The sequence below is a fragment of the Sus scrofa genome, chromosome 6 (assembly GCF_054392235.1).
Source record: "Sus scrofa isolate SSC_HxYL_T2T_F1_AM1 chromosome 6, Sscrofa_HxYL_maternal_Yorkshire_Landrace_v2.0, whole genome shotgun sequence".
Classification (NCBI taxonomy): domain Eukaryota; kingdom Metazoa; phylum Chordata; class Mammalia; order Artiodactyla; family Suidae; genus Sus; species Sus scrofa.
The window spans coordinates 96,648,977-96,671,788 of record NC_139388.1 but is presented as its reverse complement, the minus strand read 5'-3'; the positions used below and the strand labels follow the sequence as shown (position 1 = coordinate 96,671,788).

Here is a 22,812-nt window from a genome sequence, read left to right as displayed (position 1 = left end):
TTCTAATGGCAGTACTTTACGGTGAACAGAGAGGCACATGCTTATGTGAAAACACTTAAAGAAATATCCCAAGAAAATCCTTCACACAGAGCATAGTTGGACTTGAGTGAGAATCTGTATTTGTTATGCTTTCATTTTACCTGTCATGTTCTCATATTACCTGTCATGCTCTTTGTCCACGAGATGATATCTGGCTCTAAATGCTACCAGGTGAGCATAATACGCTGGTGCAGGTATAGAAACAGATCGTGTACAGCGCACATAAGTGTGGCAGAGCTGGTAAGTTAGCAGCTGAAGTTCATCTGCAGTAAAGCAGTTATCATCCCATAAAACATGATAGTGTGAAGGACGGCTGGTACCCTATAGAAGGCAATGGCATATTCTGTTGATTTCTAAACTTCTGGATAAATATTCACCACAGACTAAGTTAAGCAAAAAACAAGCTTTGTACATTAGCAAGACATAGTCTAATTTCATTATTAATTAAGAAACACTTAGTTGATTCTGGGTACATATCCAAAAGAAGTAAAAGCAGGGACTTGGATACTTGTACCCCTGTGTTCAAAACAGCATCATTCACAATAGCCAAAAGCTGGACACAATCCAAGTATTCACAATGTACGAACAGATAATAAAAGGTGTTGCATATATATAATGGAATATTATTCAGTCTTAAAAAGGAAGAAAATTCTGTCACATACTACAATACAGATGAAACTTGATGCCATTATGCTAAATGAAATAAGCCAGGCACAAAAGGACAAATATTATAGACTCACTTATATGAGGTACCTGAAGTAATCAAATTCAGGGAGACAGAAAGTTGGATGGTTGTTACCAGGGATTCGGAAAAGGCGGAAATGGGGAATTAGTGTTTAATGAGTACAGAGTGTCAGGGAAGATAAAAAAGTTCCAGAGATAAAAAGTGCTATGGCTGTAGAACAATGTGAATTGCTTAATGCCACAGAACTGTATACTCAAAAACTGGTTAAACTGGTAAACTGTATGTTATGTATTTTTTACCATACTAAAAAACTAAGAACATTTAGTTGGGCTCTTATGAACTGGTTACTATATTATGGTAACTGGTACTATGAATTCAAAGAACAAGGTAGACAAAGTCAAAGGTTTTTGTCTTTTGGAAAATATAATTTAGTAGAGGAGTAGAGGAAATAAGAGATCTATAGTTGGAAAACATCTAATAAACGGCTAGAGTACTACAGTGGTACTTAGTCCTATGTGAGAATACCAAAGCAAGTAATTGTGAGGCTGGGCCCTGAGTTCTTCACCAAGAGAGGAATGAATAAAATTTAGCTTTTTGGGGGTGGGTAGGGTGAAGAGACATTAGAGACAATGAACAGCCTTAACAAAAGCATAGGGGGCAGAAAGTATCATGGCATATTTGGGGAATAGCTAATAGACTAGGATTAACAGAGTATGGTGCATGAGGAGAAAAAGATGAAGTTGAAGTGAACATTTGGGATCAGATTGAATGACATGCTTAGGAATTTGGACTTTCATCTGTAGGCATCAGGGAAAGCATCGCACAGCTTTTTTTAACAAGGGAGGTTTTAGATGTAATAAGATTGGGAGTTTTATAAAAAAATAAGATCAGCAGTAATATGGAGGATGGATTAGAAATAGAATGATGAAACAGAAAACAGAAAATCTGAACAAACCAATTACTAGTAAGGTGAATCAGTAATCAAAAAACTCCCCCAAAACAAGGTCCTACTATATAGCACAGGGAATTATATCCAGTCTTCTGGGATATAGATGTATAAATGAATCACTTTGTTGTACAGTAGAAATTAGCACAATAATGTAAATCGACTATATTTTAATAAAAAACAAAAAACCCCCACAACTCTCCTGCCCCCAGAGTCTAAGACCAGACAGCTTTATTGGTAAATTTTACCAAACATTCACAGAAGAATTAATACCAAACCTCCTCAAGTTTCCAAAAAACAGAACAGGAGGAAATTCTTCCAAACTCATTTTATAAGGCCAGCATTATCCTGATACCGAAACCAGAAAGGATGCCTCAAGAAAAGAATTACAGGCCAATATCCCTGATCAACACAGATGCAAAACTCCTCAAAAAAATATTAACAAACCAAATTCAACACTACATTAAAGGGTCATACTCCATGATTAAGAAGGATTTATTCCAGAATGTGAGGATGGGTCAACATCTGCAAATCATCCATTGTGCTACACACACCACATTAACAAAAGGAAGGATAAAAATTATATGATCACCTCAATAGAGACAGAATATCTGACAAAATTCAACATCCATTTATGATAAAAACTCTCAATAATGAGAGTATAAAGGGAACATACTTTAGCATAATAAAGGTCATATATGACAAGCCCACAGCTAATGTCATACCCAATATTGAAAAGCTGAAAGCTCTTCCTCTAAGATGAGGAGAAAGAAAAGGATGCTCACTTTCACCGCTTTTATTCAACATAATATTGAAAGCCCTAGTCAGGGCAATTAGCCAAGAAAAAGAAATAAAATATTGTACAGATCTTCCTTGACTTATGATGGGGTTATGGTCCCCATCATACTAAACTTCATAGCTTAGCCTAGCCTACCTCAAATGTACTCCAAATACTTACATTAGCCTATAGTCAGGCAAAATCATCTAATACGAAGCTTATTTTACAATGAAGTGTTAAATAACTCATGTAATTTATTGAATACTATACTGAAAGTGAAAAACAGAATAGTTGTATGGGTACAGAATGGTTGTAAGTATATCCGTTGTTTACCCTGATGATTGTGTGGCTAATTGGCAGCTGTGCTGCTGCTGCTGCCCAGCATCATGAGAGGAAACTGTGCCTGGGAAAAGATCAAGAATCAAAATATGATGTACAATTTCTACTTTCACACTATTGTAAAGCTGAAAAATGGTCAAACTATCTTATGTTGGGGACTTTCTGTATATGATAAAGCTATACTAATTAAAATGGTATGGTAAAAACAGGCACATACATAGATCAATAGATCAGAATAAAGTCCAGAAATAAATCCATGCATATACGGTCAATTAATTTATGACAAAGGAGCCAAGAATTTACAATGGGGAGAGGATAGTCTCCTCAATAAATGGTATTGGGAAAATTGGACAGACATATGTAAAAGATGAAATTGGATCATTATCTTATACCATACACTAAAAATTAACTCAAAATTGTTTAAGGACTCAAAATGTAAGACCTGAAACCATAAAACTTCTAGAAGAAAACATAGGCAGTAAACTCCTTGACATAGGCCTTGGTGATGATTTTTTTTTTCTGACAGCAAAAGCAAAGGTAACAAGGGCAAAATAAATAAGCAGGAATACCTAAAACTTTATAAACAGCTTTTGCAAAACAAAGGAAACCATCAACAAAACGAAAAGGCAGCCTACTATGGGAGAAAATATTTGCAAATCATGTATCTGGAAGGGGGCTAATATTCAACATATATAAAGAACTCATATAACTCAATAGTAAAAGAAATAAATCTAACTGAGAAATAGGCATTAGATCTGAACAGACATTTTTCTAAAAGAGATATACAGATGGCCAACAAGTACATGAAAAAATGGTCAACAAGTACATGAAAAAATGGTCAACGTTATTAATCACCAGGCAAATGCAAATCAAAATCACAATAAGGAGTTCCCCTTGTGGCTCAGTGGATTAAGGATCGGGGCATTGACATAAGCTGAGGTGTAGGTTGCAGACGTGGCTTGGGTCCAGCGTTGCCCTGGCTGTGGCGTAGGCCTGTAGTTGCAGCTCCAATTCCACCTGTAGTCTGGGAACTTCCATATGCCTCAAGTGTGGCCATAAAAAGAAAACAAAAAACTCCCAAATCACAATGAGATAGGAGTTTCCACTGTGGTACAATGGGATGAGCCGTGTCTCTGGAGTGCTGGGATGCAGATTTGACTCCCAGCCTGACACAGTGGGTTAAGAATCCAGCGTTGCGGAGTTCCCGTCGTGGCGCAGTGGTTAACGAATCCGACTAGGAACCATGAGGTTGCGGGTTCGGTCCCTGCCCTTGCTCAGTGGGTTAATGATCCGGCGTTGCCATGAGCTGTGGTGTAGGTTGCAGACGCGGCTCGCGGCTCGGATCCTGCGTTGCTGTGCCTCTGGCGTAGGCCGGTGGCTATAGCTCCAATTCAACCCTTAGCCTGGGAACTTCCATATGCCGAGGGAGCGGCCCAGGAAATAGCAAAACCACAACAACAACAACAAAAAAAAGACAAAAGACAAAAAAAAAAAAAAAAAAAAAAAAAGAATCCAGCATTGCCACAGCTGTGTGTATGTTGCAACTGCAGCTTGGATCTGGCCCCTGGCCCAGGAATTCTATATGCTGAGAAAAATGACCAGAAAAGAACCCCCTCCTCCAAAAAAAAAAAAAAAAATCACAATGTTAGGATGTCTATTACCTGAAAAATTAGAAATGACAAGTGTTGGTGATGAGAGAAAAGGGAACTCTTGTGCATTGTTGGTGGGAAAGTAAATTGTTGCAGCCACTATGGAAAAGAGCATACAGGTTCCTCAAAAAATTAAAAGAGAACTACCATATGATCTAGCAGTTCCACTTATGGGTATTTATCTGAAAAAAATGAAAAAATTAATTTGAAAAATATGCACTCCCCATATTCATTGCAGCAATATTTTCAATAGCTAAGATACAGAAACAACCTATCGATGGATGAATGGACAAAGAAATTGTGATATATATGGACTTACGCTAAGTGATAAGTCAGACAAAAACGAATGCCACATATGTGGAATTAAAATGAGTAAATGGATGAAAAAATAAAGTAGTTTTAAAAACCCACAGAAAACAAGGTCAAAGATACAGAGAACAGACTGGTGGTTGCCAGAGGCAGGGGTGGGAGAAATGAGTGGTTGTTTTTGTTTTCAGTTTAAATAAACTGAACACCCCACCAATCTCTTCCCAACAAGTACCATAAAAAAAAAATATATATATAGAAATAGGAAGAGACTAAAAGCAAGGGGACCAATTAGTGCTGGTGTAAGATGATGATGGTATGAACTAATAAAATGACAGTGGCAAAGGAGAAAAGGAGAAAGATTAGCTCATATTTTAACAAATATTTGACTACCATTTGTCAGATGTTGTGCAAGATTTGGGGGATAAAATTCAAATTATTACCAAATCCCACCTTTCTCATACTGTATGTTTATAATGCATATATAATATTGTACTCTCACACATCCAGTATTTACTGAACGCTCTCTAAATGCCATGTTCTGTATCAGGTACTGGGCATATGGTAATGAATAGGACACACATTCCATCAATGAGGCAGATAACACTAAGGTATGGAGAGAATTAAAATGTAGGATACCATGGAAGACTGACTATGTCTGTGGCTACTCTGGATTGTGCGCTCAGGGAAGGCCTGTCTTTCTGAGGAGACACACAAGTGAGCTCTGTATGATAAGCAGGGCTTGTAAGATCAGGGGAAAGAGCATTCTAGGCACAGGGGAGAGATAGGGCAAAAGTCCTAACTATAAATAATTTGTTCGGTTCTCTCCCGTTACCATTCTAGTCCCAACCATCATCATCTTTTGTTGGGACTATGTTAACAGACTCCTAATGGATGTCCTCATTGTCACTTTTATGCCCCAGTACAATCGGTACTTCGATAAGAGTGAATTAAAAAGAAAACAAAACACAGGCCTAATTTTGTCAGTGGCCAGTTTAAAGTCTTTTAATGGCTTCTCAATGCACTTAGACTAAATCCAAATCCTTATCTTTGCCCAGCAAGCCCATATGGTCTAATCCAGGCTGCTTGTATAACCTACTCTCATACTGAAGCAGCAGCTTCCGTTTGATTCCTTCAATGGACAACTTTTTTTTTCTCTAGCAAAAGGGCCTACATATGTGCCTCCTCCTCATTTTTGGCTCATTCCTCAAGATCTTATCTTTTTTTTTCTTTTTGGGCACACCTGTGGCATGCAGAAGTTCCCGAACCAGGGATCAAACTCATGCCACAGCAGTAACTACAGCCACAGCAGTGATAACACCAGATCCTTAATCTGTTGAGCTACCAGGGAACTCCCTCAATATCTTGAATGTCATTTCTCAGGGAAGCTTTCTGTGATCTCCCACTCTAAATCAGTTCCCCACTAAAGTCTTTCTTCCTATCTTTTCTTTCCTTTTACTGCACTTACCCCAGTTTATAAACATGCATTTGTGAGATTACATACTTAATACATCTCCCCCGATAAACTAAAAGAGGAAGGGATTGTGTTTATTTGTTCATCCCATATACCTAGTACCAATACCTATCTTCTAAGAGGTATACAATAAATTTCTATTGATTGAATGAATGACCTCTGCCTTTTGGGACCTTATAGACTAGTGGAAGGGGGAGAGAAAAGCATGGTTAAAATGTTACATAATAAGTACAACAAAGAGATATGCATAGGGTGCTCAGGCAGTGCAGGAGAGGGGTATCTGTCTTATAGGATACAAGAAAGTCTGCTGGGAAGAGCTGATGGCTGAGATGAGTCTTAAAGGATAAGCAGGAGTAAGTTAGGGAAGAAGTACTTAAGGTAAAGGAGCAGCATGGGCTAGAGTTATGAGAACTACCTAAAAATAGTTTAAAATGGCTGCACTTGTGTGTTCGTGTATGTAAAAGAGAGGAGACAGTCATACAGACAGGAAAAGAAAAGGAGAGAGAAGGAGGAGGAGGGAAGAATTCGAGAAAAAAGCAAGAAACAGAGGCAACTAAGGGTGTAGCAGAAGTGAAGGGAGTAGAATGGTGGATATAAGGACTTGAGTCCACATGCTGTCCTCTGGTGGATGTGAAGCACTAAGCAGATGAATGATAGGGTCTTAGCTATGTTTTAATTAACCTGATGAGTACAGACTAAATGAGGTCACTCAGGACCACTGTGTAATTGTACAGGAAAGTAATAATGAGAACTTGAACTAAGTAGGGGAGGTGAGGCTAAAAATAAGGGATGGGTCTTAGAGTTAGAAGGTAGATTCTAGAGAGTTGGGGAATTCCATTAGATAAGAGTGATAGGTGAGAGGACACAATAAGAAATAACTGCAAGATCTGGAAAACAGGGGAAGAGTTGTGTCAGTAAGAGGAAATTTCAAAGTCATAAATATTATTTGAACCTAAACTTTTAAAGGGTGGGTGGAAGAAGAACCAAACCTAGGAAAAACAGAAGAGCAAGATGACAAGTAGGATAAAATGTATAGTGGAAACCAAATGGTAGGTGGTTTCGATGAATATGTGATAACAGTCAGATGTTACAAAGATCAAAGAGCAAATAGGGGTGGGGCAGAAGGCAGGCTGCTATAAGTTGAAGAGGAAATAATAAGAGTAGTCTTTTTTGTCCTTGAACTTAGAGCTGCTTGGCGGTCACACCGTGTGCAATCCATTACGCTATTAACCTCTCAGCTTTTTTGTTGTTGTTGTTCTAGACGTAAACCTTTTATAGAAGTATAAATATAGAGAGAAAAATACATGGACCATACATATATAGATTGATGAATTTTCACAAAGTAAACATGTCCATGAATCCAGCACCCAAATCAATAAACTCAACATTAACTGCAAACACAAAACCCCTTTGTGCCCTCTGAGGGTCACTACCCTACCTGCCACCCTGCTCCTGATATTAAAAGTAACTTAACTTTTTTTTTTTTTTTTGTCTTTTTGCTATTTCTTGGGCCGCTCTGCGGCATATGGAGGTTCCCAGGCTAGGGGTCCAATCGGAGCTGTAGCCACCAGCCTACGCCAGAGCCACAACAACGCGGGATCCGAGCCGCGTCTGCAACCTACACCACAGCTCACGGCAATGCCAGATCCTTAACCCACTGAGCAAGGGCAGGGATCAAACCCTCAAACTCATGGTTCCTAGTCGGATTCGTTAACCACTGTGCCACAACGGGAACTCCTTAACTTTTAACATCATAGATTAGTTTTGCTTGTTTTTGAACTTTATAATGTATGTACCCTTTAGGTCTAGCTTCTTTGATTTGATATTGTTTATGAAATTCACACATACTGTTGTACCATTCTTACTGTTGCATAATATTATGTTGTATAAATTATGTTTGTACAGTTATTTATCCAATCTACTGATTATGAGCATTTGAGTTGTCTGTTTTCTTGCTTTTTTTTTTTGGCAGCATCCACAGCTTGCAGAAGTTCCCAAGTCAGGGAACTTCCATATGCATGCCACAGCAGTTACCTAAGCTGGGACAGTGACAACATCAGATCCTTAATCTGTTGAGCCACAAGGGAACTCCTGTTTGCAGTTTTTGACTACTATGACCAGTGTTACTATGAACTTTGACATACTATCTTTTGGTGGATGTAGATACACATTTCTGTTGGCTGTCTTGGAGTGGAAATCCTGGTCACAGAACATACATGTATTTAAACTTAATAGATAATGTCAGGCAGTTTTTTATTTTGTCTTTTTTAGGGCCACATCCATGGTATATGGAAGTACCCAGGCTATGGGTTGAATTAGAGCTGGAGCTGCCGGCCTTCACCACAGCCACAGCCAATGCCAGACTGGAGCCACGTCTGTGACCTACACCACAGCTAATGGCAATGCCAGATCCTTAACCCACAGAGCAAGGCCAGGGATTAAACGTGGGTCCTCATGGATACTAGTCAGGTTCGTTACCACTGAGCCCATGATGGGAACTCCCAAGCAGTTTTTTTAAAATGTTCATATTAACTTACACTCCTGCCAGGACAGTATAAGAGTTCCAGTTGCTCTATGTCCTTTTATACTGTTTGTCTTTTAATTTTAATTTTTGCGTTCTAGGGCCACATTCGTAGCATATGGAGGTTCCCAGGCTAGGGGTCTAATCGGAGCCACAGCTGCCAGCCTACGCCACAGCCGCAGCAATGCCAGATCCGAGCCACGTCTGTAACCTACACCACAGCTCATGGCGATGCGGGATCCTTAACCCACTGAGCAAGGCCAGGGATCAAACCCATAACCTCATGGTTCCTAGTCAGATTTGTTTCCACTGAACCATGACAGGAACTCCCTGCTTGTCTTTTTAAATTTCAGCCCTTCTGGTGGGTATGTTTAGGCTATTCTTTTAAGAATAGTTTGGTGACAAATGGAAGAAAGATATGGGGCAATAACTTAAAGGAGAACAGCAAAATCAAGGAATTTATTTTAGGATAGGGATAACTATAAACTAAGGGAATAGAATCAGAAGCTCAGAAGAGACTGAAGATACTTGAAAGAGGATAACTGGCCAGCTTAAGGCAGGACTGAGCGAATGAGAACAATCCTACAGGTTGACTCTTTTTCCTGTGAGAAAGAAAGGAAGAAAGTAGGCATAACTGATAATATAATTTCTTAGTGAGATAAAAGGAACAGGTCATATGCTGAGTGTTGGGGTAACAGAATAAGGTTAGGAACCCACAGAAAATAGTAAGGGGAGGAGTTCCCGTCGTGGCGCAGTGGTTAACGAATCCGACTAGGAACCATGAGGTTGCGGGTTCAGTCCCTGCCCTTGCTCAGTGGGTTAAGGATCCAGCGTTGCCGTGAGCTGTGGTGTAGGTTGCAGATGCGGCTCGGATCCCGCGTTGCTGTGGCTCTGGCGTAGGCTGGTGGCTACAGCTCCGATTGGACCCCTAGCCTGGGAACCTCCATATGCCGCGGGAGCGGCCCAAGAAATAGCAAAAAGACAAAAAAAAAAAAAAAAATAGTAAGGGGAGCTAATGAAAGTGGAGTCAAAGGAATTTTAAATAACAGTGAAGGACATCTTTGAAATTTTGGAGATTCATATTAGAAAGTTATAATTTAGGACACTCCCCACTCTTCAACAGATGCATTTATCTCTTCAGAAGAATTTCTTTTCTTTTTTTCTTTTTTTTTTTTTTTGTCTTTTTGCTATTTCTTGGGCCGCTCCCGCGGCATATGGAGGTTCCCAGGCTAGGGGTCGAATCAGAGCTGTAGCCACCGGCCTACGCCAGAGCCACAGCAACGTGGGATCTGAGCCACGTCTGCAACCTACACCGCAGCTCAGCTCACGGCAACGCCGGATCGTTAACCCACTGAGCAAGGCCAGGGACCGAACCCGCAACCTCATGGTTCCTAGTCGGATTCGTTAACCACCGCGCCACGACGGGAACTCCAGGACAGGTTTTTTTTTTTTTTTTTTTTTTTTTTTTTTTGTCTTTTTTAGGGCTGAACCCATGGCATATGGAGGTTTCCAGGCTAGGGACTGAATTGGAGCTACAACTGCTGGCCTACACCACAGCCACAGCAATACCTGATCCGAGCTTTGTCTGTGACCTACACCACAGCTCATGGCAACACCAGATCCTTAACCCACAGAGCAAGGCCAGGGATTGAACCTGTGTCCTCACGGATGCTAGTCAGATTAGAAGCTAGTCTTACTATCAAATCCCTGGTCTGGCCTCTTCTCATCTTACCCCTGTCCTCTCAATATAGGAAGAGATTGAGGGTGTTGTGAAAATACGGAATTTTAGCTATGAGGAGAGGCTCTCTCTCCCCTGAAGACAATTAAGGGGCCCTCCAAAAGAATCAGTTGTGCAAAAGAGAGACTGTTAGAAAGGGAGAGACTATTATCTCATTTCCCAACTGGATACTTCTTGAGCTCAGAGTCCATAGTCCCACTCTGCTGACTCCACAGGGCTAGAGTGGTAAGAGTTCTTGGAAGCAGTTCTGAAAGCCAACCAAAAAAAAAAAAAAAAAAAAAGAAACTAAGGGTATTCTCTGGTGGAACTTCTGCATGCCATGGATGTGGCCAAAAAAAAAAAAAAAAAAAAAAAAGGAAATTGAATAGAGAAGCAGGAGCCATGGAGCCATGCAATAGGATATCTAACCTAAAGAGAGAGCTGGGGGAATTGGGGCCTATGCCACTGAAGGGGCCAAAGAAAGACACTGCTACCCTTTGAGGGTCCTTAACTCCATGGAGGCTAAATGATTAGAATCAGAATGGACTACAGAAAAGCTTGTGTCACCTTCCCACTGCTGACATTCTGGCAATCAGTGATCCCAGATGAATTAGAGTCCTAGAAGGAGGCAGGGACGGAGTTATCTCAGAGGCAGGCCATGATCCTCTCCTCTATCCAAAACACTAGGACCAAAGCTTTAGCTTGTCTTGGGCAGGTGGAGGGTACAGAAGGGGAAAACCAAGCTTTAATTAGATTTATAAATTTAAGTTTTAAAAGTGAATGAGACCTTAATCTCAAAATAAAGGGAGGAGGGGAGGAAATGGGACCAAGCTATAAACGCCAACACGACCAACATGAAGGTTAAGAAGTTGCAGAATTTGCCCAGAATGTTGGTAAAGGATCTGTTACTCACTGGCAAAATTAAAAGCACTGATATGAAAAAATTATCTCGTATACTGGTTAGAAATGATTTGGTTTTAATTTTGGCTGGTAGGAAACAATACTCTTTTTTTTGATCTCAGAGAAGTTTGAAAACTCTAATAAAACTGGGAAGATGTGTAAAGAACTGTCTTTAGTCCCTGTGAAATATTCCTGGTTATCTGCTGACTAGAGCAAGGTTTCAATTTGGTGTTCCCACAAAAACTGGTCTCTAAAGTTTTTGATTAAATATATTGGAGAAATGCTACTATCTTGAATATTTACAATAACCATTTGCATATCAATGGTATCTAAAAGCTCTAGCGTTAAAAAAATGTGTGACCAGCATTTCTAGAATTTACATGAACAGAGAATCTTTTTCTCCCCTCTGTTATATTTATTAAAAAGTTATAGCAGTAGTGTTGTGTTCCTTGGGACATATGGAAGGAAACAGAAGGTTAAAGTATGTACTCAAATCATATAGATTTTATTTCAGAAGGGGGATAACTTTGTTTTGCTGTTACTACCCACCATGATAATGTATCACACGGATTGTAAAGAGGAGCAGATATAAGAACATATATAAATGAGTGGGACAGTAATTTTATTTTATTTTTTGTCTTTTTGCCATTCTGGGGCCGCTTCCGCGGCATATGGAGGTTCCCAGGCTAGAGGTGGAATCAGAGCTGTATCCACCAGCCTACACCAGAGCCCCAGCAACGCGGGATCTGAGCCGCATCTGCGACCTACACCACAGCTCACGGCAACGCCGGATCCTTAACCCACTGAGCAAGGCCAGGGATCAAACCCACAACCTCATGGTTCCTAGTTGGATTCGTTAACCACTGAGCCACGACGGGAACTCCATGGGACAGTAATTTTAAAGCCACAAGAATGAAAGTGGGTTTAGTATACATGGGACATATAAAGCTGTAAGATACAGATATAAAATTAGGTATATCTTTCCGAAATTTCTTTGTTTTTTTTCTTTTGTCTTTTTAGGGCCGCACCCATGGCATATAGAAGTTCCCAGACTAGGGGTTGAATAGGAGCTGTAGCTGCCGGCCTACACCATAGCCACAGCAACGCAGGATCCGAGGTGCATCTGTGACTTATACCACAGTTCATGGCAACACGGGATCGTTAACCCACTGAGTAAGGCCAGGGATCAAAGTCGCATCCTCATGGAAACTAGTTGGGTTCATTAACCACTGAGCCAGGACGGGAACTCCAGAGATTTCTAATTTAACCAATGGTAAGTCAACTAAAGTAGTTTGGAGGCTACATTCTCAGACATCCTGGGAATGTGGATTCACTTTCTGCTGCTGGAAAGTTTGATAAGCACTGAATTAAAACTCATGCTTTCTCTCTCTCTCTCTCTTTTTTTTTTTTTTTTTTTTGCCACATTTGTGGCATGTGGAAGTTCCCAGGGACCAGAGCCACAGCAGTGAGGGACAACACCAGATCCTTAATCCACTGAGCCACCAGGGAACTCCAAAGCTTATGTTCTGTTAAGTATAGCTAACAAATTAACAAAAAAATTTTCTGAAAATAAGGAAAGTCTTAAAATTATTTAACTGAAACAAAGTAGTAATTCTATAGTTAAACTCTTTCACATGCCCAATATCTGCCAGCAAATGTAAAAGTTTTCAGAGTTCCCACTGTGGTGCAACAGGATTGGCAGTGTCTCTGCAGCAGTAGGATGCAGGTTCTATCCCTGGCTGGTGCAGTGGGTTAAAGGATCCTGTGTTTCAACTGCAGGCTTGGATCTAATCCCTGGCCCAGGAACTCCATATGCTGTGAGGTGGTAAGAAAAAAAAAAAGTCAAAGTTTTCTATGAAGTATTATCATCCAAAAGAAGCATATGGGGAGTTCCTGTTGTGGCTCAGTGGGTTACAAACCCGACTAATATCCATGAGGATGCCGGCCTGATCTGTGGCCTCGGTCAGTGGGTTAAGGATCCGGCGTTGCCATGAGCTATGGTGTACGTCACCGACATGGTTTGGATCCTGCATTGCTGTGGCTGTGGTGTAGGCTGGCAGCTGCAGCTCTGGTACGACCCCTAGCCCGGGAACTCCCATATGCTGCGGGTATGGCCCTAAAAAGAAAAAAAAGAAAAAAAAAAAGAGAGAGAGAAGCATGTACAAAGGAACAATGAGGTATTTTACATTTTTTTTAAAGTTTTACCTTAAGGACCCAGTTTAGAGAGATGTATTCTTTTAGGCTACTTATATTCTGGTATTTTCATAAAAATAAGTCTCTCTCAGGAGTTCCTGTTGTGGCGTGGTGGAAACGAATCCGACTAGGAACCATGAGGTTGCAGGTTGGAAACGAATCCGACTAGGAACCATGAGGTTGCAGGTTTGATCCCCAGCCTCGATCAGTGGGTTAAGGATCCGGTGTTGCCGTGAGCTGCGGTGTAGGTCACAGACACAGCTCGGATCTGGCGTTGTTGCTCTGGCTGTGGTGTAGGCCAGCAGCTGTATATCTGATTAGACCCCTTGCCTGGGAACCTCCACATGCTGTGGGTGCGGCCCTAAAAAAAAAGAAAAAAAAAAAAGTCCCTCTCAAGATGACAAAGGGGATACAATTTAATTACTGAAAGTTTCACCTAATTTCATGCAGAGAAGAGTATTTTTTTTTCCTTTTTCTGAAATTAAAAAACATGTTTAAGAGTGGAAGTTCCTGAATCAAAACATTTGACCAGAGTAAGGCTTACCTGTATTCCAGCATGGCTACAGAGGTAAAAATCAAACTCATATGGGTGTGTAATGTCTGTATCAACTGTTGTTCCAGCTGGGATATTTCCACTTCTTCCAACCTAGATTTGTTTGGTCAAAGTTTAAACAAATAAGACAAAGGTAAGGAATGTGTCTGAAAGCACTTTTCAAAAGGTTTAAATACATAGGCTGATCCCATGTTTCACTACTTTCAGCTTGAAATATTACTTCAGCAGGCATTAACAGCAGACCTTATTCTAGTCCTAGTTCCTATTCTTAAAAGTTGCTGAAAGTGAAAGCTAATAAGAATTATTAGTCTCCACTGATGCTTAGCTAGTAGTTCATATAGAAGTGCTCCAATTTATTGTATCTGTGCATGGCAGGTACTCCTGAATGTGTAATTTTATGAAAATTAACATTTTCCTTGGAGAACCCTATATTTTTAGAGGGAAAGAATGCTGACAACAGCATCAACTAGAGCCATCATTTGTTAACCATTTAGATGTTAGGTACTTAACACACATTATTTCTATTCCTGATAATCCTGCATGTTAGGCATTATTTCCATTTGTTGCGAGAGGTGGGTGTAACTACAGCTCCGGAAGAGAAAATAACTTGCCCAACAGCATATAATACAGGGCAGAACAGAGAGTCAAACATGGAAAGGACTGAAAAGACCCCATTCCTTCTACTTCATATTAGCAGTTTCAGTATCTTATAAGGAAAAAGACACCACAATTTTCTCTGAGTGGATACGTGATGTGAATAAAACAGTTCAAAATTCCTAATGAGAAAAGCTCATAATAAAACAGTTTAAAATGCATATGTATACTCCCCTCTTATCCCTAACATTTAAAATCATTAATTATAAGTTGAGGTTTACATGGCTAACAAATCAGAAACTATTTTACTGACTCAGACATTATTTCTGCTGTGTGAGGGACTCCTATGAGGTGGTGGTTTGAGTTACAGTTGTGTAACTATAACCAGCTAACCTTCACCAAAGCACAAAACAAAGAAAACAGTTCATATTTTACCAAATTATGCTTATTCTTAACACATAAATCTCCTAATTTATACATATATTAAAAGTTATACTCTATTTAGAGAGGCAGCAGAATGCCTGGGTTCTTATGACAGCTCTGCCAGTTTCTAGTCATGAAATCTGGGGCCCAGTATTTTCCTCTCTGTGCCTCTTTCCTCATTTATAATTACCTCTCATCTATTATGATTAGTTGTATTTAGAGCAAAGGTGAAAAAAAGCAAGCAAATGAAAGAAAGGCACAATTAAACATCAGTTGTTAGTAATCATTAAATCTAACTTAAGTTTTCCTAATACAACTTTTGAAGAAACCTTTGGTTTTCTAGGTACAGAAATGTACCTAGTAATTTGGGGTCAAAGGCCTTTAACAACATGGAAGCCAAAATAAAACTATCATTGCTGCTATTAGAGATGTGGTATAGGACAGTGGTTAAGAGCACTTTGGAGCCAGATTGCTTTTTATTTTATTTTATTTTTTGGCCACCCCTGCAGCATGTGGAAGTTATAGGTCCAGGAACTGAACCCGAGGCACAGTAGTGACAATGCTGGATCCTTAACCCGCTGCACCACCAGGAAACTCCAGATTGCTTATTTTGAGCTCTACAAATTTCTAGCTTTGTAACCTTGGGAGGTCATTTAACCTTCAGGGCACAGTTTCCTCCTGTGGAAAATGGGGATAATAAGGACCTCATGGTGTTGTTTGTGAGAATTAAATGAGTTAAATTTATAAAAAATATCTAGAGCAGTGTCTGCTACTGGGACCTCTTTTTCTCTATTACTACCACAATTACCACCACTCTACAACTAACTTTTTTTTTTTTTTTAGGGCCGCACCTGCGGCATATGGAGCTTCCCAGGCTAGGAGTCAAATTGGAAATATAGCCCCTGGCCTATTCCACAGCCACAGTACCAGATCTGAGCCGAGTCTGCAACTTACACCACAGCGGATAGCAACAATGGATCCTTAACCCACTGATCAAGGCCAGGGATCGAACCTGCATTCTGGTGGATACTAGTCAGATTCGTTTCTGATGAGCCACGAAAGTAACTCTGCAACTAACTAACTTTGACTGAGGGCTTAGAATGTGCCAGGCACCATTCTAAGTACATCACATACTTTAGTTTTTTAAATCCTCTCAAAAACTCAAATAAGGTAATATTAATATTATCCAAACCCTGTTCAGAAAGAAACAGGCACAGAGATGTGAAGTTACTAGCCCAAATTTACACAATGAGTATAGTCAAAGACCAAATACATGCCAAAGACAAGACATAATCCTCTCTTTCTCAGTTTTTTCTCTTAAACTGCATTCCCAAGGGGACAGTGACCCTTGCAATCCTCAGATTTCTCTGCTCTAAGGTTTGCAGGATGGGGACAGAGCATTGCAAATGAAAGTTAGTTTGCATGAATTTTCACTAATAACTTCAGAAAGTTCCTTGCTTGTAAAGATAATTTTCACAAGGTATTTTAAAAAGAGAACATACCTTTTCTCTTCTGAACATTTAAAGAAAACATGAATAAAAAGAACAAATTTAAAACTATGAGTTTCTTCACAACAAAAATATATAATGGGATTCTGAGTATTTGGAGTGTCACTAGAAGTTCTAGAGTATTAAAAATTAACCTATACTGATGCTTCTATACTCATAACTTGCTTTATTGTAACCCACTACTATATATATTAGAAACTCTACTGTTGGCAGAGAGCCTTTGTTAAGTGCTCTATGAACTATGCTAGAATAAACTTTGCTCATAAAAGTATTTCAACAGGTGTAAGCTTACCCTTTCAGTCCTATCAGCACAAAATAATCGAGTGTGATGTCTCTTCTGAACTACAATGTAAGTTATTCCAGGTTGATAGTCTTTCTCCAAACTGATGCAGGCTTCCCGAATTGCTAGTAGTTCATAATACAATACCTAGAGAAGATGAAATGGAAAGATTTGATAGAATCAGCTGTTCTCTTATACATACTTCAAAGTAAGATACTGATTCTCAGGATTTCCTAATCTCATCACTTTATAGCTAATTATCCTTCTCTATTCCATCTTAGCTATTATCAGAACGTGGTTTTAGTGATCAGAGCTTACACAAACACAGTAAACATTTTAAAAGGGAAAAATCTAAGGAAGTGACAAAAATTGACTTTAGGAACTCTCAGTTTAATTAAGGCCTCTAGCTTTAGAAGTAGATACCATATTATAAACACAGTATCTGATTTAACAATAGGATGATGAGAATCCCAGGTAACCAACCTGCCTAAATTGCCCCTCTGAAACACCATCCCGATAAAAGATGATACGAGTAGGTTTGAACCGAGTTGACTTATAAAATTGAATGAGAAGTTCTCGGACCATGGAGGCAAGGTCCTGGATGATCTCCTGACGGGGTCTCTGAACTCTTACTGTAGCACAGTATCTGCTTGGGTGGGCATCCATACTACCTACAACCTAGGTTGGAAAAGGTAAGGAAAAAATAGCAATTAGGATGATCAAAACTATACGAATATGAATTTTACCACAAAAAAACCTGAAAAAAAAGTACATGGATTTCATTTAAATTTGTATTTAATATAACCTTAACTACATATAACTGTTCATTCTGAAAGTAATAAAAATAGATAATTCCAGTGAAGAACAGAATAAAAGACCCAATTTAGGATCAAAAACTATTTTCCTATAAGTAGGTTGTACTTCATATTTAACATTTTGATTCTAATTTATAGACATTGCTGGTAGACTTAAATATTAGTAAGGATAGAAAGACCAAAAAAATGTACACAGAGAGAAGAAAAGGGAGATATATGAAAAAGAGGGCCCATTCAAATCCTTCATTTATCTTTTTATTTATTTATTTTTTGCCTACTGTTTTTTAGGGCTGCACCTGTGGCACATGGAGGCTCCCAGGCTACGAGTCAAATTGGAGCTGTAGCTGACTGCCTACGCCGGAGCCACAGCAATGGGGGATCCGAGCCACATCTGCGACCTACAGCACAGCTCACAGCAATGCCAGATCCTTAATCCACTGAGTGAAGCCAGGGATTGAACCTGCAACCTCATGGTTCCTAGTCAGATTCGTTTCCACTGTGCCATGATGGGAACTCCTTCATTTATCTTTACAGCCCTTACAGTTTAGGAAACCTCCCCAGAGAGACTTCGGCATCATCTTAGAATTGTTTCATAAATTTGAAAAGAATTTTTCCTCTTTTACTGCAATGTTCTAGACAAGAAGCCTGGAATCTATACTTAAGTCTTTTTTTTTGTGGCCACATCCACAGCATATGGAAGCTCCTGGGACAGGGATGGAATCTGAGCTGCAGCTATGACAACACCGGATCCTTAACCTGCTGCACCACAAGGGAACTCCTATATTTAGTCTTATAGATTTGTATTTATGCTCTGTATCTGGTCCCCAAAGAAGTTAATCTTGGTTTTGAGAGCAACTATCTTAATTTTCTCTTTCTGTGTCTTCTTTTTTTTGGCGGAGGGTCTTTTTAGGGTGACACCCATGGCATATGGAGGTTCCCAGGTTAGGGGTCAAATCAGAGCTGAAGCTGCCGGCCTACGCCACAGGCACAGCAATGCCAGATCTAAGCCACATCTGTGACCTACAACACAGCTCATGGCAACACTGGATCCTTAAATCACTGAACGTGGCCAGGGATCAAACCTGTGTCTTCATGGATACTAGTTGGATTAGTTTCTGCTGAGCCATGACGGGAACTCCCTCTCTGTGTCTTAATATTGTTATGTGTTTGGAGCAGAGGGAACTCTGAGGTGTGAACTTGTTAAGTTCACTTTGACTGCAGTCACTCACAGACATACTGAAGCATGATCTCTGGAATCAGAATATTTAAAAATGTCCACACATCACTGTAATCGGAGCCTGGGCCAAGAACCAGCTGGTTGTTCTACCTCCAGCTTCTCTTTCTTCCAGGGCAGTATCTATACCAAAGTTATGTTAAAAAAAGGGGAACTCTGGGAATTACCGTTGTGGTTCAGCAGGAAATGAACTTGACTAGCCCATGAGGATTTGGGTTCGATCCCTGGCCTCACTCAGTGGGTTAAGGATCCGGTATTGCTGTGAGCTGTGGTGTAGGTCACAGACATAGCTCAGATACTGTGTTGCTGTGGCTGTGGTATAGATTGGCAGCTGCAGCTCTGATTCAACCCCTACCTGGAACTTCCACATGCCAGAGGTGACGGCTGCCCTAAAAAAAAATAAAGAAAGAAAACAAAAAGGGGAACTCTGCACTCCCATGTTCACTGCAGCATTATTTATAACAGCTAAGACATGGGATCAACCTAAGTGTCCACTGATAGATGAATGAATAAAGAAAATGTGGCATATACATATAAGAGAATATTATTTGGCTATAAAAAAGAATGAAATCTTGCTATTTGTGAGAACATGGATGGCCCTGAGGGCATAAGCTAGGTGAAACAGGGCAGACAGAGAAAGACAAATACCACAGGATGTCACTTACATGTGGACTCTAAAACCAAAAAACCGAAAAACTCAACTGAGTTAATAGATAAAGAGAACAGATCAGTGGTTGACAAAGGGGTGGGGTATAGGTGAAATGGGTCAAAAGGTACAAACTTTCAGGAGTTTCCTTTGTGGCTCACTGGGTTAAGGACCTGGCATTGTACCTATGAGGATGCAGGTTTGATCCCTGACCCCACTCAGTAGGTTAAGGATCTAGCATTGCCATAAGCTTCGGTGTAGGTCACAGATGCAGCTCAGATCTGGTGTTGCCGTGGCTTCAGTGTAGGCTGGCAGCTATGTCTCCGATTCAACCTCTAGCCTGGGAACTTCCATATGCCTCAGGTTCAGCTCTTAAAAAAATTTTTTTTTACATTTCTCTTTGGTCTTAGGTTAGATTAGAAAATAATCACAAGTTCTTATGAGAAAGTAAGCTAGAACCCGTCTACTTCTTTATGAACGCAGAACTGCATCTACTTCTTAATCTTCTCTATGTTAAAAAAAAGAAAAAGGGGAGTTCCCGTCGTGGCGCAGTGGTTAACAAATCCGACTAGGAACCATGAGGTTTCGGGTTCGGTCCCTGCCCTTGCTCAGTGGGTTAAGGATCCGGCGTTGCCGTGAGCTGTGGTGTAGGTTGCAGATGTGGCTCGGATCCCGCGTTGCTGTGGCTCTGGCGTAGGCCGGTGGCTACAGCTCCGATTCAACCCCTAGCCTGGGAACCTCCATATGCCGCGGGAGCGGCCCAAGAAATAGCAACAACAACAAGACAAAAAAGACAAAAAAAAAAAGAAAAAAAGAAAAAGGAAACCTGACCGTTTCTCTCTCACTACTAAAAAATAAATCCATACTGCTTCTGATGGCAAAAAAACCCTCACAAAATCTTGCCACACAGCCTGCTATACTACATTTCAATTCACTACATTTGGAATTCCCCAAACACACTATACATTTACAATTTTAATTTACAGCACTATCATGGCAGTATCTATTATACCATGTGGCATTTATTTTATTTTATTTATTTTTTTGGTCTTTTTTGCCATTTATTGGGCCGCTCTCGTGGCATATGGATTTTCCAGGCCAGGGGTCTAATCGGAGCTGGAGCCACCGGCCTACGCCAGAGCCACGCAACATGGGATCCGAGCCGAGTCTGCAACCTATACCACAGCTCACGGCAACGCCAGATCTTTAACCCACTGAGCAAGGCCAGGGATAGAACCCGCAACCTCATGGTTCCTAGTCAGATTCGTTAACCACTGTGCCACGACGGGAACTCCTATTTTATTTTATTTTATTTTATTTTTTTTAGGGCTGCACGCATGGCATGTGGAAGTCCCCAGGCTTAGGGGTTGAATCCGAGCTGTAGCTGGTGGGCTCTGCCACAGCCACAGCAACTCCAGTTCTGAGCTGCATCTGCTATCTACACCACAGCTGACAGCAATGGGGGATCCTTAATTCACTGACTGGGGCCAGGGACTGAACTCATATATTCATGGAAACTAGTCAGGTTCATTACCACTGAGCCACAACTAATTCCCTATGTGGCCTTTTTTTTTTTTTCCCCCCCGTCTTTTTAGTACTGCACCCAGGCTAGGGGTTGAATTGGAGCTCTAGCTGCTGGCCTAGGCCACAGTCACAGCAACTTGGGATGTGAACCACATCTGTGACCTGCACCACAGCTCACGGCAATGCTGGATCCTTGACCCACTGAACAAGGCCAGGGATGGAACCCGCATCCTTATAGAGACTAGTCAGGTTTGTTAACCACTGAACCACAATGGGAACTCCCCTATGTGGCATTTATTACTTACATTGATTTTCACACTGGTCTTTAAGTTCTTAAGAAGAGAAGATATATGCAAAAAGAATCACATTCTATTTACAAGACCCCTGATAATTATAAAAGAAAATTAACATTTGGTAGAAATGGATTTAGGAAAAAAGAACAACAACCCAGAAGTCTAAAAGAATTTAAATGTGCTTAAGCATTCTTGGAAAACGACCCTAAAATAGCAAATCCAAAGTAAGTCTTTGGGAATTTTTTTTATCATTTTATTTTCTGTAAGAACATAATAATGAACATCAGAGATGGTGCAATACTACCTCTAGGACACTTGACATGTACAGTTTATGCATAACATTAAGAATACAAAGAAACGTAATTTTTAATAGATAAAAGTCAACTTTCTTTTTTTTTTTTTTGACCACACTCACTGTAAAAGTTCCTGTGCCAAGGATGAAACCCAAAGCCACAGCTGTGACAATGCCTAATCCCTAACTGCTAAGCCACCAGGGAACTCCCTAAGAGCCAATTTTCTTCATTAATGAAAACAGCTTTCATTAATGAAAACAGTACTCACTGTGGCATACTGGGATCAGAGGCGTCTCTGCAGTACTGATGCAAGTTTGATCCCCTGCTTGGCACAGTGGGTTAAAGGACCTGGTGTTGCTCTGTAGGTTGCAACTGTGGCTTGGATCTGATTCCTGGCCCAGGAACTTCACATGCCACAGGGTGGCCAAAGAAAAAGAAGAAAAAAAGAAAAGAAAAAGAAAATAGCTTTGGTATCATATGTGAAAATTTTAATTTTTATAAAAAATTTTTGGCTGCCCTGCAGCATATGGAACTCCCAGGCCACAGATCAGACCCAAGCCACAGTCATGACCGAAGCTGCAGCTGGGACAATGCAGGATCCTTAACCCACCATGCTGGGCTAGGGATCAAACCTGTGTTCCAGTGTTTCTAAGATGCTGCCGATCCCATTGCACCACAGTGGGAGCTCCTTAAAATTTTAATATTACTACTAATTTCAAGGAGAGATTAAGATTTATCAGATTTCTTAAATAAAAATTTAAGTAAAGATTACAATGGATGATAGAAAAATATGTAAATAGTCTTACAGTTTAATTCCTGAAATTTATCAAGTGTGCCTAAAATACGTTGACATTTTTAAAATGTTGGCATTTATTAAAATCAAGCAATTTTCAAGTTGTGTAAAATATCCCATCTGGCTTTATGAAATTTATAAAAAAAACACTTTTGAATGGACACAGAAGATTTTACAAGTATAAAAGTGGGCATAAGATATAACAGGCAGATGTTAAAAGTAAGAGAGGCAGTGTTAAAACAAAGAATTCAAGGGCAAAGTATTAAACTGGACAAAGGTGGAAGATATTTTATACTGAAACAAATGCAA

The 22,812-nt window shown here is 40.1% G+C and overlaps 1 protein-coding gene across 1 annotated transcript in view; it reads right to left on the bottom strand.

Annotated features, from left to right (window-relative positions):
- AGO3 (argonaute RISC catalytic component 3) overlaps positions 1-22,812 on the bottom strand; it is a gene marked incomplete at its 5' end in the record, with an annotated part of 109,430 nt that overhangs the window by 517 nt on the left and 86,101 nt on the right. Inside the window, 4 exon segments of the mRNA NM_001194974.1 lie at positions 161-360; positions 14,092-14,193; positions 16,918-17,052; positions 17,389-17,583. Coding sequence (NP_001181903.1) covers positions 161-360; positions 14,092-14,193; positions 16,918-17,052; positions 17,389-17,583 — 632 coding nt within the window.